The 22,064-nt window shown below is 40.5% G+C and overlaps 1 protein-coding gene across 3 annotated transcripts in view; it reads left to right on the top strand.

Annotated features, from left to right (window-relative positions):
- LOC132384700 (vitamin D3 receptor-like) overlaps nt 1-22,064 on the top strand; it is a 211,624-nt gene that overhangs the window by 87,956 nt on the left and 101,604 nt on the right. For all 3 annotated transcript variants that reach the window (XM_059956074.1, XM_059956072.1, XM_059956073.1), the window contains exons 3-4: nt 2,656-2,824; nt 15,042-15,172. In XM_059956074.1, coding sequence (XP_059812057.1) covers nt 2,656-2,824; nt 15,042-15,172 — 300 coding nt within the window. The remainder of the gene's footprint in view (nt 1-2,655; nt 2,825-15,041; nt 15,173-22,064) is intronic.

Here is a 22,064-nt window from a genome sequence, read left to right as displayed (position 1 = left end):
TTAGGCCTGTATTCACTGGAGTTTAGAAGAATGAGAGGCAATCTTATTTAAAAACTTCAAAATTCTGACAGGGCTGAACAGGCTGATGCAGGATGTATGTTTCCTGTTTGGGACATCTAAGATGAGGGGGTCACAGTCCAGGATGCAAGGAAAGATATTCAGGATTGAGATGAGGACATAGTTCTTGATCCTTAAGGTGGTGAAACTGGAATTCTCTACCACAGAGGTATTGGAGGTGAAGTCACTGAATATATTTAAAGAGATGGAAAGATTTCTGGACACAAAATCTATTAAGAGGTAAGGGCAGAAAACATGAACATGCTATTGAGATTAAGAATCAACCACATTTGTAGTGAATAGTGGAAAGGTCATAAAGGGCCAAATGGCTTACTTGTGCACCTAATTTCTGTTTTTTTTGCGGTATATGATTTAACACTGCTATTTATTCTGTTGGAAAGATGGTAAACTGAGATCAGGTGCTGACTGACAAAGTCATAAATAAATGTGAGGCAGATAGATTGCTTCAGGCTTCTTCTGTGCATCTGTGCAAGTCATTGGGATTTTGCCCTCCTAGGTTATTCATGCTGTACAGGTTAGATCATTACTACATCACTATGGATGATGTATTTTCCACATCAGTTTCCATTCTGTGTCCTTGATCTTGCTGTAGTCAGTTACAACAGATGGAATTAAGCAGATTCTCTCTGTGGCATTTATTAAAGTGCAATACCTCATATGTATTGCAATAGAGAATTTTTGACAGTAACAAATCGGTAGTAAATAGTCACCATCACAGGTAACAGATCATTGCATGGGCAACTTATGAATCCAAAAGAAACAGCTAAAGCTCAATTTTAGTAAGAATATAAAGAATTGGATGACAACCAACAAACTCCTAAGGGTTAATGTGAAACAATCTGTGCGACAATAAAGAATATTGTATACCAACCATGACTCTATCCTTGATGTGAGAACACTTGTTTCCATCCAACCTCACTGTCACTCCTGACTGTCAAGAGGTCTAGAATGCCCTATCTTAACTCAAAAGTGTCAAGGTTATGGGAATGGATGGTACCCCCACTGAAATCCTAAAACTCAGTTGGTGAAGCTCTTCAGTTAAAACAACATTTGGGAGGAGGAAGATGTACAATGGACCTTAGATATGCTGTAACAGTGAACATCTTCAAGGAAGGAGAGAAGTCAAACTCTGCTAACAATGGAGCTGTGCTGGCTGCCATAGAGGAAGTTATCACCAGATATTCCCACTGTTCTACACATTCCTCCATCAGCTTCTCTGCTACCTAAAGCTAACTTATTTTCTCTTTCCTCTAGGTGTGACAAAGGGTCTCAGACATGTAAAATTAACATGTTCTCTCTTTCCGACGATGCTACCTGACCTGCTGAGTGTTTTCAACATCTTTTTCTGTTTTTATTTCAGAGTTTCAGTATCTGTAGTATTTTTAATAAGAGTCATCACCAGAGTACTCTTACAAGCTTGGACAAATATTTCAGCAACAAAAATGGGAACTAGACAGTGTCGCAGAGTGTAGGAATATAGTCTTTCTGATGGGGAGATGTCAGTTTTGTTCATCATCAAGTGGTCTGTGTTATAAGAATTAGGTTAGGTATAAAAACAGATAAATTGAACTTGGATAAATCCAATTTCTGAGAACTTTAATTCCCCTAGTGTTTCTAAAGATGCAACATGAGTTCCTCAGGACAGTACCCAAACACCTTCAGGGTCATCACAAGGTCAGAAATGGGGACATTCACCAATGACCACACAGTATTCAAGTCCACTTACAAAAGCTCAAAAAATGAAGCAGGGTGCGCCTGCATGCAGAAGACTGGGACAGCATTAGACTTGAGTTGGTAATTGATGAGTATCATTTGGGACATAAATGTGTCAAGCAAAAGCCACCCTAATCAAAGACAACCTCTCTTTGATATCTATCAGCATTAACATCACCAAGTCCTCACCATCAGCATCCTAAGGGGGAGGGGGCACCACTGATTAGACACTGGTAAATATAGACCCAACAGTACTCAAGATGTTCCGTGCTATCTAGGATAAAGCAACACATATGATTGTATCCATTTCTTTAAACATTCATTGCCTCTGTCACAAACATACCATGCCTATATTATGTACCATCTACATGATCTGCTTCAAAATCTCATGAAGCCTCCTTCAGCAGGACCTCCCAAATCCTATGACTGCTCATACCAAGAAGGACAAGACAGAAGTGGCATGAAAACAGTACTAACTTCATGTTCCCTTCAAAGTCTATCCATGCTTGGAAATATTTTGCCGATCCTTCAGTGGTATTTGAGCTAAATCCTGAATCTCCCTCTTCAACCGCATGTTGGGAGCACCTTCAACAGATGTTAATAGAGGAGGTGACTACCATCTTCTCAAGGGCAGTTAGTAATGAGTAATAATTGCTGGCCTTGCGACTAGCACCATCTTGTGAATACATTTTAGAACCATCACAGCTACTACCAGAGTTCAGGACACAGATTCAAGCACTTTGCACTATATTGTAAAAGATACTACACCATGTACATGTAACTACATTATTATTAATAATACTCATTTTGTTATAGCTATTAAAATATCTTTTCTCTAAAAAAGCCTGTTTTTCTTTTTTACAGTTACAAGAATTATAGAAATGGAACAGATGGCAGTGAGCACTTCTGAATATCAGCTTGAAGATGATGAATTTGACAGAAATTGTCCAAGAATATGTGGAGTTTGTGGGGACAAAGCAACTGGTTTCCATTTCAATGCTATGACATGTGAAGGCTGTAAAGGTTTCTTCAGGTAAGATGCTGTGTTAAGTCTAAAGTAATATGTTTTCAAAAGATATATATATTTTTTTAATTGTGTCATGATACTTTCTGGTGGCAAAGAGTTCCAGAGTCTCGACTGGGGACAGTTCCTTTGCTACCATTTAGTTTCAACTTGAAAATCTCAATACTCATGAAAGAATGCATTCCAATATTATAAGCCATTAAGAGAATTTTTATTTTCAAAACGTTTTCCCTACTTCCTACCAAACAAGGATTTAGTGTAATTCTCTGTTGGGTGTTTCAATTGAGCCAGTATTTAGTGTGTTAATCTTTCACTGAACTGGATAATAGAACAACGAAGGACCTCAATCTGTGTTGTAAACTTGTTCTTTGGATTAATTTGATGGATTGTTACAAACCTGTTAAAATGTACAGTAGCTGATGAATCACACCAAATATTGGGATTTGAGATCCCTAAACATTATGTATGCCAACTGAGTTTTTAAAAATGTATTTTTTAACAATTCTGCAAAGTTCTAGGCTTCTGGCTAATCCCTGGTTCTTGCTGAAAAATGAATTGTCTTCAAGATAAAATATAAAGAAATTGAGAGGTGTTGTTGATGGTGAAGAAGATTATCATAAATCACAAGGAGATCTTGATCAGTTGGGAAAGTGGACTAAGGAGTGGCAGATGATTTCAATACAGATAAGTGTGAAAACCAAAGCAGAGTAGACTTTATATTATGAATGGTAGGGTACTAGTTAGGGTTATGGAACTGAGGGACCTGCATAAGCTGTAATTTGGAACTGCAGAAACCTGATTGGATGAGAACTAACCAACCAGGAGGGATGGACTACAGGGGTATAAATACCACTGCACTAGACATGATGAAGATGGTAGAGTTGGTTGCTGAAACGTCGGTTATAATTGATTCTTATAGCCGGCTGGAAGCCTGAGAAGGGTTTATTCAGCATTACCTTATTAATGAGTTACTCAACAATAGTCATGTCCATAGTTGGTGTCTTGCTCAGTTCAGAGTAAGCTGAGCTGAATGTCGTGATGTTCTCAACCTTGGCTACGAAGCCAGTGGTAAAACTTCTGAACTTGGAACTGCAAAGCCAGACTTGGTGCCAAAAAACAAACTGCTAAAGGAACTCAGTGGGTTGAGCATCATCTGATTGGGGGGGGAGGAGTGGGTGAGGAGGAATTGTTGACATTTCAGATTGACAGCGTGCATAGGGATTGGTATTCTACGTGGAAATAGACAGACAGACATACTTTATTGATCCCGAGGGAAATTGGGTTTTGTTACAGCTGCACCAACCAAGAATAGTGAAGAAATATAGCAATATAAAACCATAAATAATTAAATAATAATAAGTTAATTATGCCAAGTGGAAATAAGTCCAGGACCAGCCTATTGGCTTTGATGGCCACAGGTAGGAATGACTTCCTATGACGCTCAGTGATGCATTTCGGTGGAATGAGTCTCTGGCTGAGTGTACTCCTGTGCCTAACCAGTACATTATGGAGTGGATGGGAGTCAGTGTCCAAGAAGGCATGCAACTTGGACAGCATCCTCTTTTCAGACACCACCGTCAGAGAGTCCAGTTCCACCCCCACAACATCACTGGCCTTATGAATGAGTTTGTTGATTCTGTTGGTGTCTGCTACCTTCAGCCTGCTGCCCCAGCACACAACAGCAAACATGATAGCACTGGCCACCACAGCCTCATAGAACATCCTCAGCATCGTCCGGCAGATGTTAAAGGACCTCAGTCTCCTCAGGAAATAGAGACGGCTCTGCCCCTTCTTGGAGACGGCCTCAGTGTTCTTTGACCAGTCCAGTTTATTGTCCATTTGTATCCCCAGGTATTTGTAATCCTCCACCATGTCCACCCTGACTCCTTGGATGGAAACAGGGGTCACCGGTGCCTTAGCCCTCCTCAGGTCCACCACCAGCTCCTTAGTCTTTTTCATATTAAGCTGCGGATGATTCTGCTCGCACCATGTGACAAAGTTTCCCATCGTAGCCCTGTACTCAGCCTCATCTCCCTTGCTGATGCATCCAACTATGGCAGAGTCATCAGAAAACTTCTGAAGATGGCAAGACTCTGTGTTGTAGTTGAAGTCCGAGGTGTAGATGGTGAAGAGAAAGGGAGACAGGACAGTCCCCTGTGGAGCCCCAGTGCTGCTGACCATTCTGTCCAACACACAGTGTTGCAAGCGCACGTACTGTGGTTATGATATAATATGAAAGTCACTCGGATTACTGTTGTGTATTACAAGCTGGTAGCAGGGTGACCTGGAAGGATGATTAGGAGCAGGCTACATGCCTGCTATGGCATCCACAAACCAAATACTATAGCTCCTGGAAGTCTAAAATAAAAGTAGAAATGTTGAGTGAGTGGATTAAGATGGGTTTTAAAGGTAAATGGACTTTAATGTGGAATAATGGGGGTTCATGCACTTTGGTAAGGGAAATCCAAAGGCAGTTTATTATCTTAATAGAGAAAGATTTGCAGATAAAGTAACTGAGAGATCGAACTACAAATGGCAAAAAAAATAGCAGACAAGTACCACAAGTGGTTTTGAAGACAAATGGAAAATTGTCTTTTATTGCAAGAAAGTTGGATTTTAAAAATAGGGATGTATTGTTACAATTAAATAGGATATTGGTAAAGCCATATCTGGAGTTTTGGTCCCCTTATTTAAAAAAAAATGATATACTAGCATTGAAAGCAATCTAAATGAGATTGAATGGGCTAATTCCTGGGGTGAGAGAATGATCCAGCCACAAGCAGCTAAAGAAATTAAGTCTGATTTATTTGTAATTTAGAAGAATGAGGGAAGATCATATTGAAACAACGTTTAACCTGATGAGGTGCTTCCACAAGGTGGTGGTCATTTAGAACTTGGGTGCTTAGGAATTTCTTCTTGCATAGTGTGGGGACACTCTAGAACTCTCTGCCATCATAGAGGCTAAATTATTGGAGGTATTTTAAGAAAAGATAGATAATTTTTTGAAAGGTTAGGAAATTAAGAGCACAGAAGCTGAGTTGAGGCCTTGGGTAGATCAGCCATGATTATATTGACTGACCGGGCAGTATTGAGGAGCTGAATGGGCAATTCCTGCTCTTATTTCTCTTTTTCTGACAACATCAGAAGTGTGAGAAACAGAATTAACATTTTAGTTTGCTGTCCCCTCATCAGAACAGAAAACGATGAAAGGTCATGGAATTTGAAATTTGATTCTATTTCTTTCTGCAGATGCTACTCAATCAGCAGAGCATTTTCAGCATTTTGTTTTTTTTCAAATGGAAATTCTACCTGCCATTATAAGCAAAATAATAGAAAAAAAACAGCTTAACAGGAAAATAAAAAAACATGATGTTCTGTACTGATGCTGTTACAAGGGAAGAAACAGTATCAAAGTTCAGCTACATGCATTAATAACCCTTTCTATTATTTAATTAAATGGAAAGGAGAGACAAGGTCATTGTGGTTGAAAATATTTTATCATGTTTGTGTAAATCTGCTTCTTTTAGGAAAAGAAATATCAAATTTCCTGTATGCAGTTGTTATGGCAATTTACATTTCCCCTTATTGTTGTTAGGCCAGTGGTGAGGCTGATGGGGAGGAGTTACTTCCTTCCTGGAGCAGACCCAATTCATTTTAACGTGGGTTCCAATTTTGGGCCAACGTAAGAGTCAACCCAGAGAAAGTATGCTCTGTATATCAGAGTTTGCACACGTTTAAATTGTTTAAAATTACTTCTCCCCTTTACTCATTTTCCCTTCCTGTATCCTATTCTGCACAAAAAAGCTAACAGAATAAGTTGCAAGGTTAACACTTCAGTGCTGCTGTGAAATGGAAATCTGTGACATGGGTGAAAGCTTGGATTTACAAATAGACATTGAGAAATTTAGTGATTTGGCAAAACTCTAGCAGGTAGATTTCAGTGCTGTTATATATGAAATCATCCATTTTACACCCCCCCCCCAAAAAAACAGATGGATCTGAGATTTTTTTAAATAGTAAAAAGTCAGGATTAATAGACTTCCAAAGAAACTTAGCTGGCCATATACACAACTGATGAAAACATAGTGGTCATGTGAAAAAAAACACAAAATAGTATATGCTCATCTTACGTTGAGGGTACTAGAACATAAAGGGAGGGAGCTGTGGTGCAGCTATACTAGAGCTTGGTTTAAACATGCTGAAGTACTGTATATGGTTCTGAGTCTGAACTCTAGAAATAATATATTGACCTTGGAAGGAAATAAATACAGATTTGCAAGAATCTTACCAGAGATCACATAATCTAGACTTGCATTCCCTGGAATGAAGAAGGCTAAGGAGAGATTTGAGTTACAGATTTTGAATGGAATTTACAGTATAGGGTGGATGGAAAGATGCATTCCATCATTTGAAGAGTCCAGGTCAAGGATGTTAAAGTCAGAGCCTGACCATTCAGGCATGAAACTAGGAAACATTTGCTCAGTCACAGGTTAGCAAATGTGTGATCTTCTCTCCCACAGAAAGCAGTAGATACTAGGTCAGTTAATAATTTTAAATCTGAGTTAGATTTTGGCAAAGCAAGTATATTCAGGGATAAGGAGCCAGGGCAGATGGCTTGAGTTAGGATGTAGATGTATGATTATTTCATTGAGTTGGGGAATAATCTTAAGGAACTGCTCCTGTTCCTTTGCTGTTATGATCATTCTTAATACATGTTGAACATGTCACAGTGTATATCATAATTGTGCTTGGCTTGGGTTTAAAGATACTATATATGGGCTACTTGTGCCTGTGTTCAGCCAATGTTTTATGGCATTTTTTTTCTGGATGTCATTCAACTTCCTTGAAGATTGGACACATGTTATGACAATTTCTCACTCAATAATTAGCAAACTGAAAATAGTTACTGTTTAGGAGCTGCAGCACATTAAATACTGGCAAAGATCCAAGCTACTAAATTTTCTCATCTCCTTGCATTCCAAATCATTCAGCAAAATTTTTAGTATGCCTCTTCCCTCTGACCTCATAGAATAACAGATGCTTGAAGCTATGATTTGACCAAAAACAACCTCAAGGGTAAAAATTACCCAATTAATATTGCTTTCATTTATATTATTAAAAATGCTTAGCTTTATACTTGATACTGCTATTTTCTTTCTTTGTGCCTTTACACGCTTCCTTATAAACACAAGACATTCTATATAGTAGATACTGGAAATCCAAAGCAACACATGCAAAAACACTGGAGGAGCTCAGCAGGCCAGGCAGCATCTATAGAAAGGAATAAACCATCAATATTTCAGGCCAATGAAGGGTCCTTGATGAAGGATCTCGGCCTGGCCTCTTCCCTCCATAGATGCTGCCTGACCTGCTGAGTTCCTCCAGCATTTTGTGTGTGTTGCCATTCCTTACTATCTCTAATGTTCTGTTTCTGTCTCAACCTCCCCATCCTCCTCTCTTCTGTATACGCGATCATACTGTACATTTTAAACACCTCAGTGTTATCATTTCCGAGGACCTATCCTGGGCTCAGCACATTAGTAGTGCAGTTACGAAGAAAGCACGGCAGCGCCTCCACTACTTCCTTAGAAGTTTGCAAACATTCGGAATGATATCTAAAACTTTGACAAAATTCTATAGATGTGTTATGGTGAGTATATTGACTGGCTGCATCACAGCCTGGTATAGAAACACCAATGCCCTTGAACAGAAAATCCTACAAAAAGTAGCGGGTAGGCCCAGTCCATCACGGGTAAAGCCCTTCTCACCATTGATCACATCTCACAACGTGTTGTCGCAAATAAGCAGCATCCATCATCAGGGACCCCCACCACCCAGGACCTGCTCTCTTCTTACTGCTGCCATCAGGAAGAAGGTACAGGAGCCTCAGGACTCGCACCACCAGGGTCAGGAACAGTTATTACCCCTCAATCATCAGGGACTTGAATCAAAGAATATAACTTCACTCAACTTGCCCTGTCACTGAACTGTTCCTACAACCGATGAACTCGCTTTGAAAGACTCTTCATCTCATGTTCTCAGCACTATTATCATTATTATTTCTTTTTGTATTTGTACAGTTTGTTGTCTTCTGCACTCTGGTTGATCTTTCATTGATCTTGTTACAGTTACTATTCTGTAGATTTACTGAGTATGCCCACAAGAAAATGAATCTCAAGGTTGTATATGGTGACATGTATGTACCTCGATAATAAATTTACCTTGAACTTTTGTGATATACCACTCTCTTGTCCTCTTGGTGTTGCTCTCTTGTCTCCTGAATTCATTCACATGCTTCTTCACTTTCTAATGCACTTTTGCATATAACAGCAGGATTGATTTATTTTCATTATGCAGACATGAGTTCTTTCTCCCTTTCATTGGTTCACAGACCCCACATTTGTTAGAAAGATTAGAAAGACATTTTCTATGCCACTGGTGCCATTACCAATCTCCAACCAGATGGGTGAAACAACATGAGATGACGTGGTCTGTTGAATATTTCCATCACAAGAAATACTTCAATCCCTCCAATGAATTCTCTGAGATAAGGTATTTGCTCTGGAGGTTTGCATGGCAGAGTCAATCTGTGACCATTCCATTCCACTCTTCAGTATAATATTGTTAAACTGAGGCCACATATGTCTGAATGATGCACTGCGCTAAAGAGTGGACCTAAATTATATGCTTAACTCTCTAAATGGTCTCAAATCCTCAACTCTCTGAATCCAGGGCACATATTCTACTGCTCTTGGAAGTGCTCTATTTTGAAGCAATAGAAAAGAAAGGCTAATATTTGTGAGGTAGTATTTGTGGCAAAAAATGGGATTGATATGCCCTAGACTAGATTTTCATGCATTATTCATCATTATTGGTTACTGCGGTCAAACCTACTGTACCCGTATGTAGCAGGTGAAATTAAGTTGATCATATGAGGAGTATACAAAGGATTAAAGTGTTGATGCACCATTTTATTTTACTGACAGGAGACAGCCAGTTGTCAATGCCTGTCAGATGCATAAATAGCAGTTTTATTTCTTGCAAGCTCAACCCTGGTATTAACAGTGTCTCGTACTAATTGTAAAGAACTTTTAAGTGATGAAGCTTCCCATGCAATCCCTCGGGCCTTTATTTGAGTAGAAAAGATCAACAAGATGTTGCATTCCTAATGTTCTTTCACAAATGTCACAATTGGTCTTTTGAATGTGTGGAAAACAACTGGACATTGTTAACAATGATGTGTTGATTCCCTGGGCTAGAATGTTCCTAGGAATTCAAATCTGCTATTAGATTAAATCATCGCCAGCTGGTGGTATCTACTGTTAATTTATGTCAATTTTAATTTGTTTCTTGACAGAAATTTCACAACTAAGAAAATAGTTTTCTGTTCCCAGCTGTTTGTCTTAGGAATTTAAAGTTTGAAGCCCACACTGCATTGCATATTTTGGGACCCTCAGTGTTGCATTGATGAAGCTGAAAAAGGAAAAATAATGCTTGCAAGTTCTGGTATGCCCAAACACTGGCACTGCAGCAGGGTATTAACAACCATTCTGTTTTTAGGCTCCCCAATGTGAATTTCTGTTGCAAATTTTGAAAAAAATCCAAACCTGAGGTGGAAACAAAGTGGAGGGTGTGCCAATGAACATGGTCCTGAGCAAAGGCTAGAACGGGGGTCGGCAACCCGCGGCTCCGGAGCCACATGTGGCTCTTTTACGTCTGTGCTGCGGCTCCCTGTTGCTTTGGGAAATAATTGGTTGTGGCGACCCTTTTCCTGGCACATCCGAACCAGCTCACAATTAGATAGCCTACGGGGGTTTGCGAGCACAGAGCTTTGGAGCCTCTGCGCCATGGGGGGGGGGGCAGGTTGAGGGAGGCTTAAAAGTGAGGCTGAAGATTTCGAATAAAGTTTTTTCCTTCGACTGCAGTTACCGACTCCGTGTCGTAATTTTAGCGCTGCGTGTAGCACACCGCTACATGGTCAGTATTTAATTAAAATGTATTTTATGTTTGTTAGTTTTTGAAATGTAAATCTAAATTTGAAGATTATGGTGATCTTGTACAATCTAAATAAGACGTTGTGGCGACCCATTTCCTGACACATCCGAACCGGCTCACAATTAGCCAGCGTTCAGGCTAAGGGAGATAGCCTACGGGGGTTTGTGAGTACGTGTCTTTTGCAGCATCCGCGCCCATGGGGGGCGGGTTGAGGGAGGCTTAAAAGCAAGGCTGTTTAGTTCGAATAAAGCTATCTTTGACTGCAGTTTACTGACTGCGTGTAGCACACCGCTACAATGTGTTTTTATCGCTGGCTGTCCAGAGGGGAGGTGCTGAAACGCTTTGTCGCGTGTCTGGAAGAAGTGAAAACTTTCCTGGGCAGCAAAGGGCTCAACTTTCCTGAGCTGGAACAGCCAGAGTGGCTGGAAAAGCTACACTTCATGGTAGACATGACAGCGCACCTGAACACGCTAAACACAGCTCTTCAACGGGGTAAGGACGTACAGCCCTGCACATGTTGGAGGATGTTTTGGCATTCGAGCGCAAGTTGACGTTGCTTGCCAGAGATTTACAGAAAGGCACATTGTCTCACTTCCCCAATTTGAGAGAGTTCAAACAAGGTCACGACATGATAAATTCGGGGTATTTACATTCTGCAATCATCGCAATGCAAACATCGTTTGGGAAACGCTTCTGTGAGTTCAGAGAGGAAAAAAACACATTATCCTTCCCGGTCACTCCCCTAAGCATCGATCCATCCCTACTGAATACGACTGCATTGTCAGGTGTGAGTCAACCTGAACAAGTATGATAAATATTTTAATTGCCTATTATTTTACGTATATTCATATGTTTTCATTGTTCAGTGAAATAGTCCTTTTATTTTTCAGGTTGACAGCTGGCTGACGTTATTTTTGGTTTGCTGCTGGCGGCAAATTTAAGTTTGGCATTTTTCATAAATACAAGAAGGACTCAAATAGACGTTGAGTATTTTACTTAAAAGTAACCTTCAACCCAACGTCTTTTTTTCGGAGTTCAAAATATTTTTGTTGCATGCAGAAATGTAATTTCGTTTTCTCTGCAGGAGTTCATCAATTTCATAAATGCAACACATTATAGTTTGTTTATACATAGCATAAAGGCAAAACAAAATGTTGTATGCAGTGTTATTTCATTTTAAATGTCAAACAGGTTTTGCGGCTCCCAGTGTTTTCTTTTCTGTGGGAAACGGGTCCAAGTGGCTCTTTCAGTGGTAAAGGTTGCTGACCCCTGGGCTAGACTATTTAGTTGTGGTGAGGAGAGGCTCTGGAAAGATCTGTACAGTGGACTCAGGGCCTCGAATTGGGGCTGGAGAAGTGTGGAAGGAATGCAAGGATTGTCAAGGGCCAAGATCAGATCCACCAATGGGGTCCTGCGGATTGGAGGTGGGGGAATATGATGCTGCAGTTTGGAGCGCTGGACAAGGGTCGAATCTGAGGGTTCAGGGGTTATTAGTCAGTGGATAAGGCTTTGGAGATCGGGGCCTGTGTGTAACGGAATTGCTAGGTCAGGCAGTTGCAAGAACTAAAGGGGTCTCAGAAAGAACCAAGGATTGAGGGATTGTTGGAGACTGGGTCAGCACAATGGAAGGGGTACATTGGGTGAGGAAAAAGGTAAGAAGAGAGTTTACCTTGCAGGAGTCCTGCTCCAACATAATGTTGTGAAGTTTTGGCAATCCTGTACTGTTCTCCTGACCAGAAGGGACAATCTGGTCAAAGTTTCCTGCTAATCTTCCAAAAGGAGCATTGCATAACATCCTCTGCTTGACCAACACAGAAATTGCATTGAGGACACCAAGGTGACTTGTGCCATCTAAAAATGGGCAAAATTGTATTTTACTCTGGGGGAGAAATGGTAATTTGTTACATGATGCTAAAGTAAAGCAGCATTAAAGTAATGATTTTCTAAATATTCTTGAACTCTTTCATTTGAGTAACCACAACAGTAAAAATGTACATCTTCCAGTTCAGTGCACTTTTAATATTGGCCTCCAGGTCCTTGTGAAAATAGTCATTCCCTTAGCAAGCAAGGAGAACTAGTGTTAACAGATCTAGTGGTATTGCATCTGCCCCTTGATGCTGATGCACCATCAATAACTCACTCTGAGATGTAAACTCGAGATATTGGCTTTTATTGACTGGAAGAAGGAACAAGAAGTGAGTGACCGCCATACTACATCCTGGAGACTGAGAGGCCGGGCTCAGGCCTTGATCGCCTTTATACAGAGGTCTGTGGGAGGAGCCACAGGAGCAGTCAGCAGGGGGCCTGTCCAGACAGGTATATGTAGTTCACCACACACAGATAAGATAGTGACTTTTGGGGTGACTCTCGAGAAGAGAATTCTGTGCATGACGACGGGTTCAGTTGCACAAACCTCCTCCAAGTATGATTGGAAGCATGCAAGCCAGAGTTCAAAGGCAAGAGCTGCTTCAAGGTCTTGGGGGTCCAAATCCAATCTTTCAGGATGTAAAACGCTTTCCATGTTTTAAAACTTCCAGTCAATAAAATTGATGCACCATCAATAACTCACTCTGAGACATAAGGCGAGATATAGGCTTTTATTGACTGGAAGAAGGAACAAGAAGTGAGTGACCACCATACTACATCCTGGAGACTGAGGGAGAAGCAGTGCCTCATTCGCTTTTATACAGGGGTCTGTGGGAGGAGCCACAGGAGCAGTCAGCAGGGGGCGTGTCCAGACAGGCACATAGTTCACCACAGATGCCTCAGCTAAGACTGGGAAGTCTGTGAGAAGTTGTTGTTTACTTCCAGCCTGCTGTTTTATGGCATACAAGCTTGTTTAACAATGATGCTTCCTGATACCTCACACTTTGTTTTTGTTAGTTGTGAAATAGTTGTCACAGTTCTTAGAAAGTAAATTAAAGTGGACTGTGCTTATCCTTTGTAATAGGACACCTATCGTGGGGAGTCTATGGCCAGAGGGCACAGCCTCCAAATAGGATGTCCTTTAGAACAGAGATGAGGAGGAATTTCTTTAGCAAGAGGGATGTGAATCTGTAGAATTCATTTCCACAGACGATGTGGCAGCCAAGTCATTAGGTATATTTAAGGCATACGTTCTTGTTTACAGGGTTACAGGGAGAAAGCGGGATGGCTGTGGCCTGCAGCAATCAGGCTCCTGGACTGACTACAGCCATAAACTGGGGATTCTGCATTTCTGTTGTGTCTTATTTGTTTTTTTTATATATTGTTTGCATGATTAGCTCTTTTTTTCCCACACACTGGCTGTTGGATGGTCTTTGTTGATCCTCCCTCTACAATTGATGCTGCTGTCACTCACATCTGCTCATTTCCCATACGTCTGTGCTCATCCCATCTTCCCACCGCTGTAATAGTGATAGTCCCTCCGCACCATCCATGGAAATTTCCAGTGGCCAAACTTTTTAATTCCCATTCCTGTTTCGACGTGTCAATCTATGTCCTCCTCTTGTGCCAAGATGAGACCATCCTCAGGGTGGAGGAGCAACACCTCATATTCTGTCTGGGTAGCCTCCAACCTGATGGCATGAATATAGAATTCTCCTTCTGGTGAACAAATTTCTCCTCTTCCCCCCCCCCCCCCCCACTCTAACCTTTCATTTCTTCTCACCTTGCCTATTACTTTCCTCTGGGTCCCCTCCTCCTTCCCTTTTTCCTATGGTCCACTCTCCTCTCCTATCAGATACTTTCTTCTCCAGCCCTTGACCTTTCCCACCCACCTGCCTTCACCTATCGCCTCCCAGCTAGCCTGTTTCCCCTCACCCCACCTTTTTATCCTGGCATGTTTCCCCCTTCCTTCTGAATCCTCAAGAAGGGTCTCAGCCCGAAACGTCGGCTGTGCTCTTTTCCAAAGATGCTGCCTGACCTGCTGAGTTCCTCCAGCATTTTGTGTGCGTTGCATCTATACACTTACTCATCTTTGTTGGGTGGATTTTTTTTGTGGATTCTGTCATGTTTCTTTATGGCTGCCTGCACGGGGAGGAATTGCAAGGTTGTATATGGGATACATACTTTGATAATAAATGTACTTTGAACTTTGAATATGATTGAGTAGGATAATAAATCAGCCATGATGGGATAGTGAAGCAGATACAATGGGCCTATGTCCTAAGTCTCCTTATGGTAATTGTATACGTATAGTCTTGATCATTAAGCTTGTTTTTATTTCCGTTTCCCCTCCACCCCTTTGTAGGAGAAGCATGAAGAAAAAGGCACATTTTACTTGTCCCTTTAATGGCAGTTGTTCAATTACAAAGGATAATCGAAGGCACTGCCAAGCATGTAGACTCAAGCGGTGCCAAGATATTGGCATGATGAAAGAATGTAAGTAATTACACTTCAAACTTGTGAAGTTTTTAATGAAGTTGGGAGACACAATTTCTACTGATCAACTGCACATGATATTTCTTTTGCAATTGCTGTAACAATGAAGTCCAATGAAAGCCCTGTGACTGTTACTCTGAACAAAGAGCCCTTTGTGCATAGTAGTTGAGGAAACACAGCTCTTTAAATGAGTTTGATTAGTAACCTCCATCACATTAATCTTACCATGTACATCATAGTTATTTTTTGTTATATATTTAAAAAAAACATTTTCTTAATAGTCAGCGTAAGTATTTTTTTGCCCCCATAATGCAGAACAGGACCTTGCCTCTGTTGTGACAAAACTGCCCAGCTGAGAGCTGGCAATGATCCCATTTTTAGTCACCTCCTTCCCAGATTTAATATTGTTTGGCACCACGCAATTGCAAAGCAATTTATATTACCACACGTACCAGGATGCCAGGAGTTAGAGTTAGTTGTACTCCTCAGTTACAACGTTAACCATCAATTACAATCATCTCACTCTGCTCATAATTTACCTTTCTGATTGATGTCCAATATTAGTGATCATTCTCTCTCATCACCAAGTGCCCAACTCCCAAGGCCAATTGAATCAACTTAAAAAATTAAATTTTGTTTTGTGTATCGTAGTACAAAGCAACAAATATATCTTGGTCATTTACACAGTTTGCTATTGAGCATCACTAGCTTTGACAAAAAGGCGCATGTGTATTCCTCAGAATTTTGAAACTTCAACAACTGCTGGATGTTAGAATAAGAAAGTATTATCCACAGTCACAAGTACAGCCTCTCATGGAGATCTGCCACAATCACCACTCAGGATACTGGCAAGAAGTGGCAATAGTTGTCTGTACCACTCGTGAAAATGCCTACTGCAAAACAATGCAGAAGAAATTTCATGATCTCACAAGATGCATCAAAGTGAGCTTCAGATCAATAGAAGTACTGCTGCTTCATTTTACCACAGATGAATGTGTGCATACATACAATGTATCACACCAAAGATCACTCCATCCATTTCACTCATTAAACCCTACCCTCCTCTACACCATTTGACTGATATTTGGCCCCATACTCCCTCCCCATGCAGTGGTCAAGCTTCCTAATGATGCTAATAAAGAGTTTACTCATTGTCTTCATCTTCTCTGGATAGAGCAAGACAAGTATACAGTCTGTCAAGTATGTTCACGAATAATATTTCATTGTGATCTCTACATCTTCTTTGATTCGATCACCAAGAGATGTTTTCATTTCAATATGTGCTGTTTCATCCCTATATAGCACAACAAAGCAAGGCACATAGCACTGAGCCCTGTGGAACCCCAATGCACACAGTTTTCTAGTCACTAAAAATTGCTTGTCCATTACCATCTGCTTTTCTACCACTGTATCTAGCTTTCCACTTCCTTTGAATCCTGTGTGATTTTTACTTTTCTGATCAAGTGGTCATGCAGGACCTTGTCAATAGGCTTACTAAAACATATGTAAACTACATCAAATGAATTCCCAACAAGAAGCCCTGGATGAAACCTAAGATTCTTGCCATAAATCTCTACAAAATCCTACACCTGCCTCTTCTCACCTGCCTATCATCTCCCCCAGTGCCCCTCCTCCTTCCCTTTCTTCCATGGTCCACTTCTCTCCTATGATTCCTTCTCCAGCTCTTTATCTTTCCAACCCATCTTGCTTCACCTATCACCTTCTAGCTTATCCTCCTTCCCCTCCCCCACCTTTTTATTCTGACATCTTCCCCCCCCCCCCTCTTTCCAGTCCTGATGAAGGTCTTGACCCAAATCATCAACTCCCTTTCCATTCATTTTCTGGACGTCAGAAAATGCCTGACCTCCAGCATTTTCTGTGCATACCCCTTATTGACCATCCTCGTTACTTCCTCAATGTTCAGGTAGTTAGACACTGCCTTCTCTAAATCAACAATCACCAAGTTGATTGTCTTTCTAAATGAAAATTATTAATCCCACCTCAGAATGTTACTGTTTAATATGTTAACAGAGGTACTGTGTTTTCTGCTGTTGAATCTTGCTCTCCTGTAGAGCTTGCAACTGAGTTGAACAATAATCTGGTGAATGGGAGAAACCCCCTATCATGGACACATTGGGTTCAGAGAAAGCTGCACAATTAAAGCAATGGTAAAACATCTTTTTCGTAAAGCTTGAGAACTCAGACACTGCCGTTTTCATTTATTCCGTTATCTCCTCCCCTGTAAAATTCCTGCAATAAATAAATGCCTTGCTTCCACCTTGTTGCTTTCTTTATATAAACTAAATCCCTACCAATTTTCCCCCTCCCAATCAAAAAAGGCTGAGCTATGTCCAGTAGATGCAGATGGGGACCTGCATACTTTTCTAACATACAACATTCACTGCTAGAGAATACTCAACCCATTAAGTCAAGTCTCTCTTAGGAGATTAAAGAGGTGTTGAGCAATTAGATCTCTCTCTCCTCCAAGTAAAATATTAATTGTCAATCAAGCCTTGTCTAACGTGTATAAACTTAAAATCTATGCAGAATTAGCTTTGAGAAGAAGTGGATCTCCAAGATGATGTACGGTACTTCATCACACCAATTCAGTGGCAGTAATCTGAAGAAATGTTTCAACAGATGTAACGAAACAACTCTATAGTGAGAATGTCAGTCAAGTTAATGTATCATGTGGATTCTCCCTCACTGCTCTACTTCCATGTTAGTGGTTTGAGGTTAAGCTATCTGTTATTTACAATTCATACGTATGAAAATTTAATTTACTATGTCCATAGTATTATTAGAAATAGAAGATTTTTTGTTCAACTGATATTGAAAGATTTTCCAAGAAGTTTGATTGCATTTTCCCACATCTTAGTGTTATACAATCCAATTTCTAAGATAAATAAACTGCTATGAGTGGTTAGAAACATTATTGTGAGTTGCATACAATTCTCGATTTGCACTCCTGGTCCTTTGTGCATCTGATGCTGTAACACATGGATGGTTCCAGTGGCATGTGGTGCACATCTAAAAGTTAATACTGTAATTTTTGGTCTGTGAGCCACTCGTGCAGGTGACTTTTCACAGCACCTGTGAGGCTTGGTTCAGCACGATTGAAAGAGAAATCCCCTTGAGTAGGTTTGAGTAGATACTGGCAACCAGGCTCGCAAAGCTTCCCATTAGGTTATTCCCTGACTTGCCCCTCACGCTCTCCACCCAGCTGTTTTTTCTCCCCCACAGCCATAGTGGCCCTGACACTGAGCTCGTGATCATATCCAACCCATACCAAATTCTCCCTGCCCCAAAAGTTTGCAAACCTCACTGCACACCCACCACCCCTCTACATTGCCCCAAATACCCATCCACTGATCTCCTAACCCACCAATCCATCAAATTCCCAACATAACAGCCCCTGGCTTCCAATTCTCACCTTACAGATTTGTTATCTCATCCACAACTCAACTGCTCCTGAACCCTGGCTAAAGTCCCAACTTCCCTGCATCCTTCCCTCACAAAAACCCCTGTACAGATTGGCCCAATTAAATCTGGTTGATAATCAAACTCTTTCAAAAGAACTTAAAGCTGAAAGATAAAATCAACAGATGGTGAACAATAAACAATAAGGCTGCGCTTTATGCCTTCTGACAGAAATTTGCAGTGAAAGCAATGTTTTATTGGTAGCTTGATCTCATGTTATTTTTTTTTATTTTGGTTGAAATTTTGCTGTTTTTGATTTTCTGTCTCATTGCCTTTGATTTGGCAAATTAATCATGGATTCTGTGGCCCAGCTAAAATTTGACATGTAGCAACCAGTACTATATTCGGCTGTATCTATCTATATAATTTACTTTGCTGTCCAGTTTGCACCTGTGGTATTGCATCTCAAGTGTCAATCACATGTCAGGCAAAGAAAAATTTATAAACCACTCATATCAACCACATCTAATTGTTAGATAGTTTGGGAAAGCTGTCAAACATGCAATTGCTCTCAATTAGTTGTCCAAATTCTTTTCCAAAACAGGCGTTTCTAAGCCAGCTACTGCACAACTTAATCAAATACATTTCTCATGTCTTTAGTAAATGTAATTTTAGCAGCTTCAGTTATTTCCTCACTCTTGAGACACTGACAATAAATAACACACAAGCAGAAATAAATAAATCATTTACAAGATGCCTCAGCTTACTGCTAGTTTATTAGCAGGAACTTGGGGCTATAGTTCAGTTTTATTCATGTAGCCCTACCACTATTTCTGACTTTTTTTTAACCTTGATAATTCCAACACATTTGTGGAGGCAGTTACCCTCAATGATGTTTTGGTATAATTGCATATGAGACTGAAACTCCATTCTGTTCACTTCATGACTTGTATGCAGAATTGAGACAACATACCTCCACTCCCTGTCTAGCAAAGGACTCTCCACGTTCTTACCTTTCATCTCACCAGCTTCTCCTCACCTCCAATGTAATGCCAGAACCAGAAGCATCTTCCCCTCTCCTACCATTTCAGCATTCTGGGACAGATTTACTCCTTCACCATTTCCCTTCCCATGCAACCAAAGAAGATGCCACACTGTTCTTTTACTACTTCCTTTCCCATTTTCCAGGTCCCAAACATTCAAAGTAGGTCCCAGGGTCCAGTTGGCCACTCTAATCCTATTTCTTGGTCTTTCTCTTAAGTTCCTGCAGATAATAAACTTACTTTCACTTTTTTTTTCAATTCAGTATGCTGCATATGTTGTTCACAACATAACCTCTACTCTGGAAACACAGATTGGTTCAGGCTACCATTGTAACTCTGAGCTTCCCATTTCCTTAATTGTTCATCACACTCCTACTCCTACCTCTGTCCTACATTGTTCCACCAAAGCACAAAGGAACAACATGTCATCTACTGAGTAGGCAATTAACAGCCTTTCAGACATAAGAATGAAAGAAATGGGAGAGGAGTTGGCTATCTGGCCCTTCAAGCTTGCTCTGCAACTCATTATGGTCATGACCGCTCATTTACAGCACTCTGTTTCAATTTTCTGCACTATCTCTATCTCTGTTGATCTTGCAATCTTTTGATTTCTATTCTGAATGAACTCATTGACTGAACCTTCACAACCCTCTGGAATAGATAATTCCAAAGATTCACCATTAATGGGATCTAACAGTGATTTCAGCAACTCTGAACAATCAGCAGTCGCAGCCTTTGAGCTTCAGTTTCCAGCATTTAGCTTTTTAGGTTTTCCTTCGCTGCTGGTAATTTCATACTTATTAATCTCCAATTTATTCTTTCTCCAGAGCATCATTGTGTTATTCACTAATCCCTTTACCTCTCTTTCTCACAGCCCTATTCCACCTTCAACTGCTCTGGCCCCTATCCTATCACACACCTTCACTATGTACTGACTTCCCCTCCCCATTTCGCATTTTACCTCTAACTATCCTCAGATCTTTCGAAAGATCATCACCCAGAGGTGCTAATTCTGTTTCCTCCTCCGTTAATGCTGCCGGGTATATCTGGCGTTTTCAGTTTTATCTCAAATTCTCATTGTCAGCTGCATTTTGCTTTTGAACGATTTAATTATTAATCTCGTAAAACAGACAGGTATTCAGCATTAACCTGACAATCTGTTACCCTAACCTTGCACTCTTATTTTATGTTATACCTCACTAAGTACTTTTTGAAATTCCAAAGCTCTACATCTGCTAGCTCCACTGGCTGAGCAAAGGGTAACATCTCCAAAGAACACTGGCAAATTTGTCAAGTATGATAGAACCACACAGGCACTGCTTGATTGTCTTCACTTTTTATAAATGCCCTGTTATCAGGTCCAGGGGACTTGCCAGCTTTTAGCCCTATTAGTTTTCTCTAGTAATAGTAACATTTTAAGTTATTCCCTCTCTGTCACCTTTGAATATACATTATCATTGAGATGGTCTCTGTGTCTTCTGTCATGAAACCAATCCAAAATAATTATTACAGCTAAGGCCAGATCATGTGCTTGAAAGATTGACATGAGGTTGAACTGAGGAACAAAAACGGGGCAACTGCCAGAAATATATATAGATCCTGATTATAGCGTGTTCTGCTTTTTCAGTAAGCAATATTTTTCTAAGAATATAAAAGCATACAAAGTAGAAGCAAGGATAGGCCGTTGGACCCTTTGTGCCTACTCTGCCATTCACTAAGATAGTCGGATCTTTTACTTCAGTACCACTTTCCTGCACCCACCCTGTGTGCCCTGATACCTTTTGCAGTATATCCAAAAATCTATCAGTTTCTGCCTCGAATATACTGTGACCAAGCTTCCATAGTACACACTGTAAGTGAAGAGATCTTTCCTCACCTCAATCATAAATGGCCAATTCCTTACTTTGAGACTGTTGACTCCTGGATCTAGATACCCCAGCCAGGGGAAACATCAACTCCACATCGACCCTGTCAAGCCCTGTGAGAATTTTGAATGTCATAATGAGATCATATCTTATTTTGATAAACTCAAGAGGATCTGCCTCCTTAATCAAACCCATGCAACTTTTCGAAGTTGGTTGTCCATCGTCAAAGTGGGGAGACTGGAGCCTTTGTAGCACCTTTAGGGAGGGCTTCGTAATAAGTTTTGCAGTCAGTAGAGTAAAAGAGTACTCTTCTTCAAAGAGCAGTGCTTCAGAAAGGTGATATCCACTATTAAGGACTCCCATAACCCAGGACAATGCCTTCTTCTCGTTGATAACAGCAGGAAGGAGGTTCAGCTGCTGCCACTAAGTTAACAACTTTCATGACATGATATTAAACCTGATTCTGATTCTTAATCTCTCTTCATTAAACAAACTCTGTGCCCTGCCACATATTCATGAAATCAACCTCGTTAACCTTTCACAAACATGAGAAAATCTGCAGAT

The sequence above is a fragment of the Hypanus sabinus genome, chromosome X1 (genome assembly GCF_030144855.1).
Source record: "Hypanus sabinus isolate sHypSab1 chromosome X1, sHypSab1.hap1, whole genome shotgun sequence".
In the NCBI taxonomy this organism is placed as follows: domain Eukaryota; kingdom Metazoa; phylum Chordata; class Chondrichthyes; order Myliobatiformes; family Dasyatidae; genus Hypanus; species Hypanus sabinus.
The sequence above is the reverse complement of the archived record's forward strand: the minus strand, read 5'-3'. Positions and strand labels throughout refer to the sequence as shown.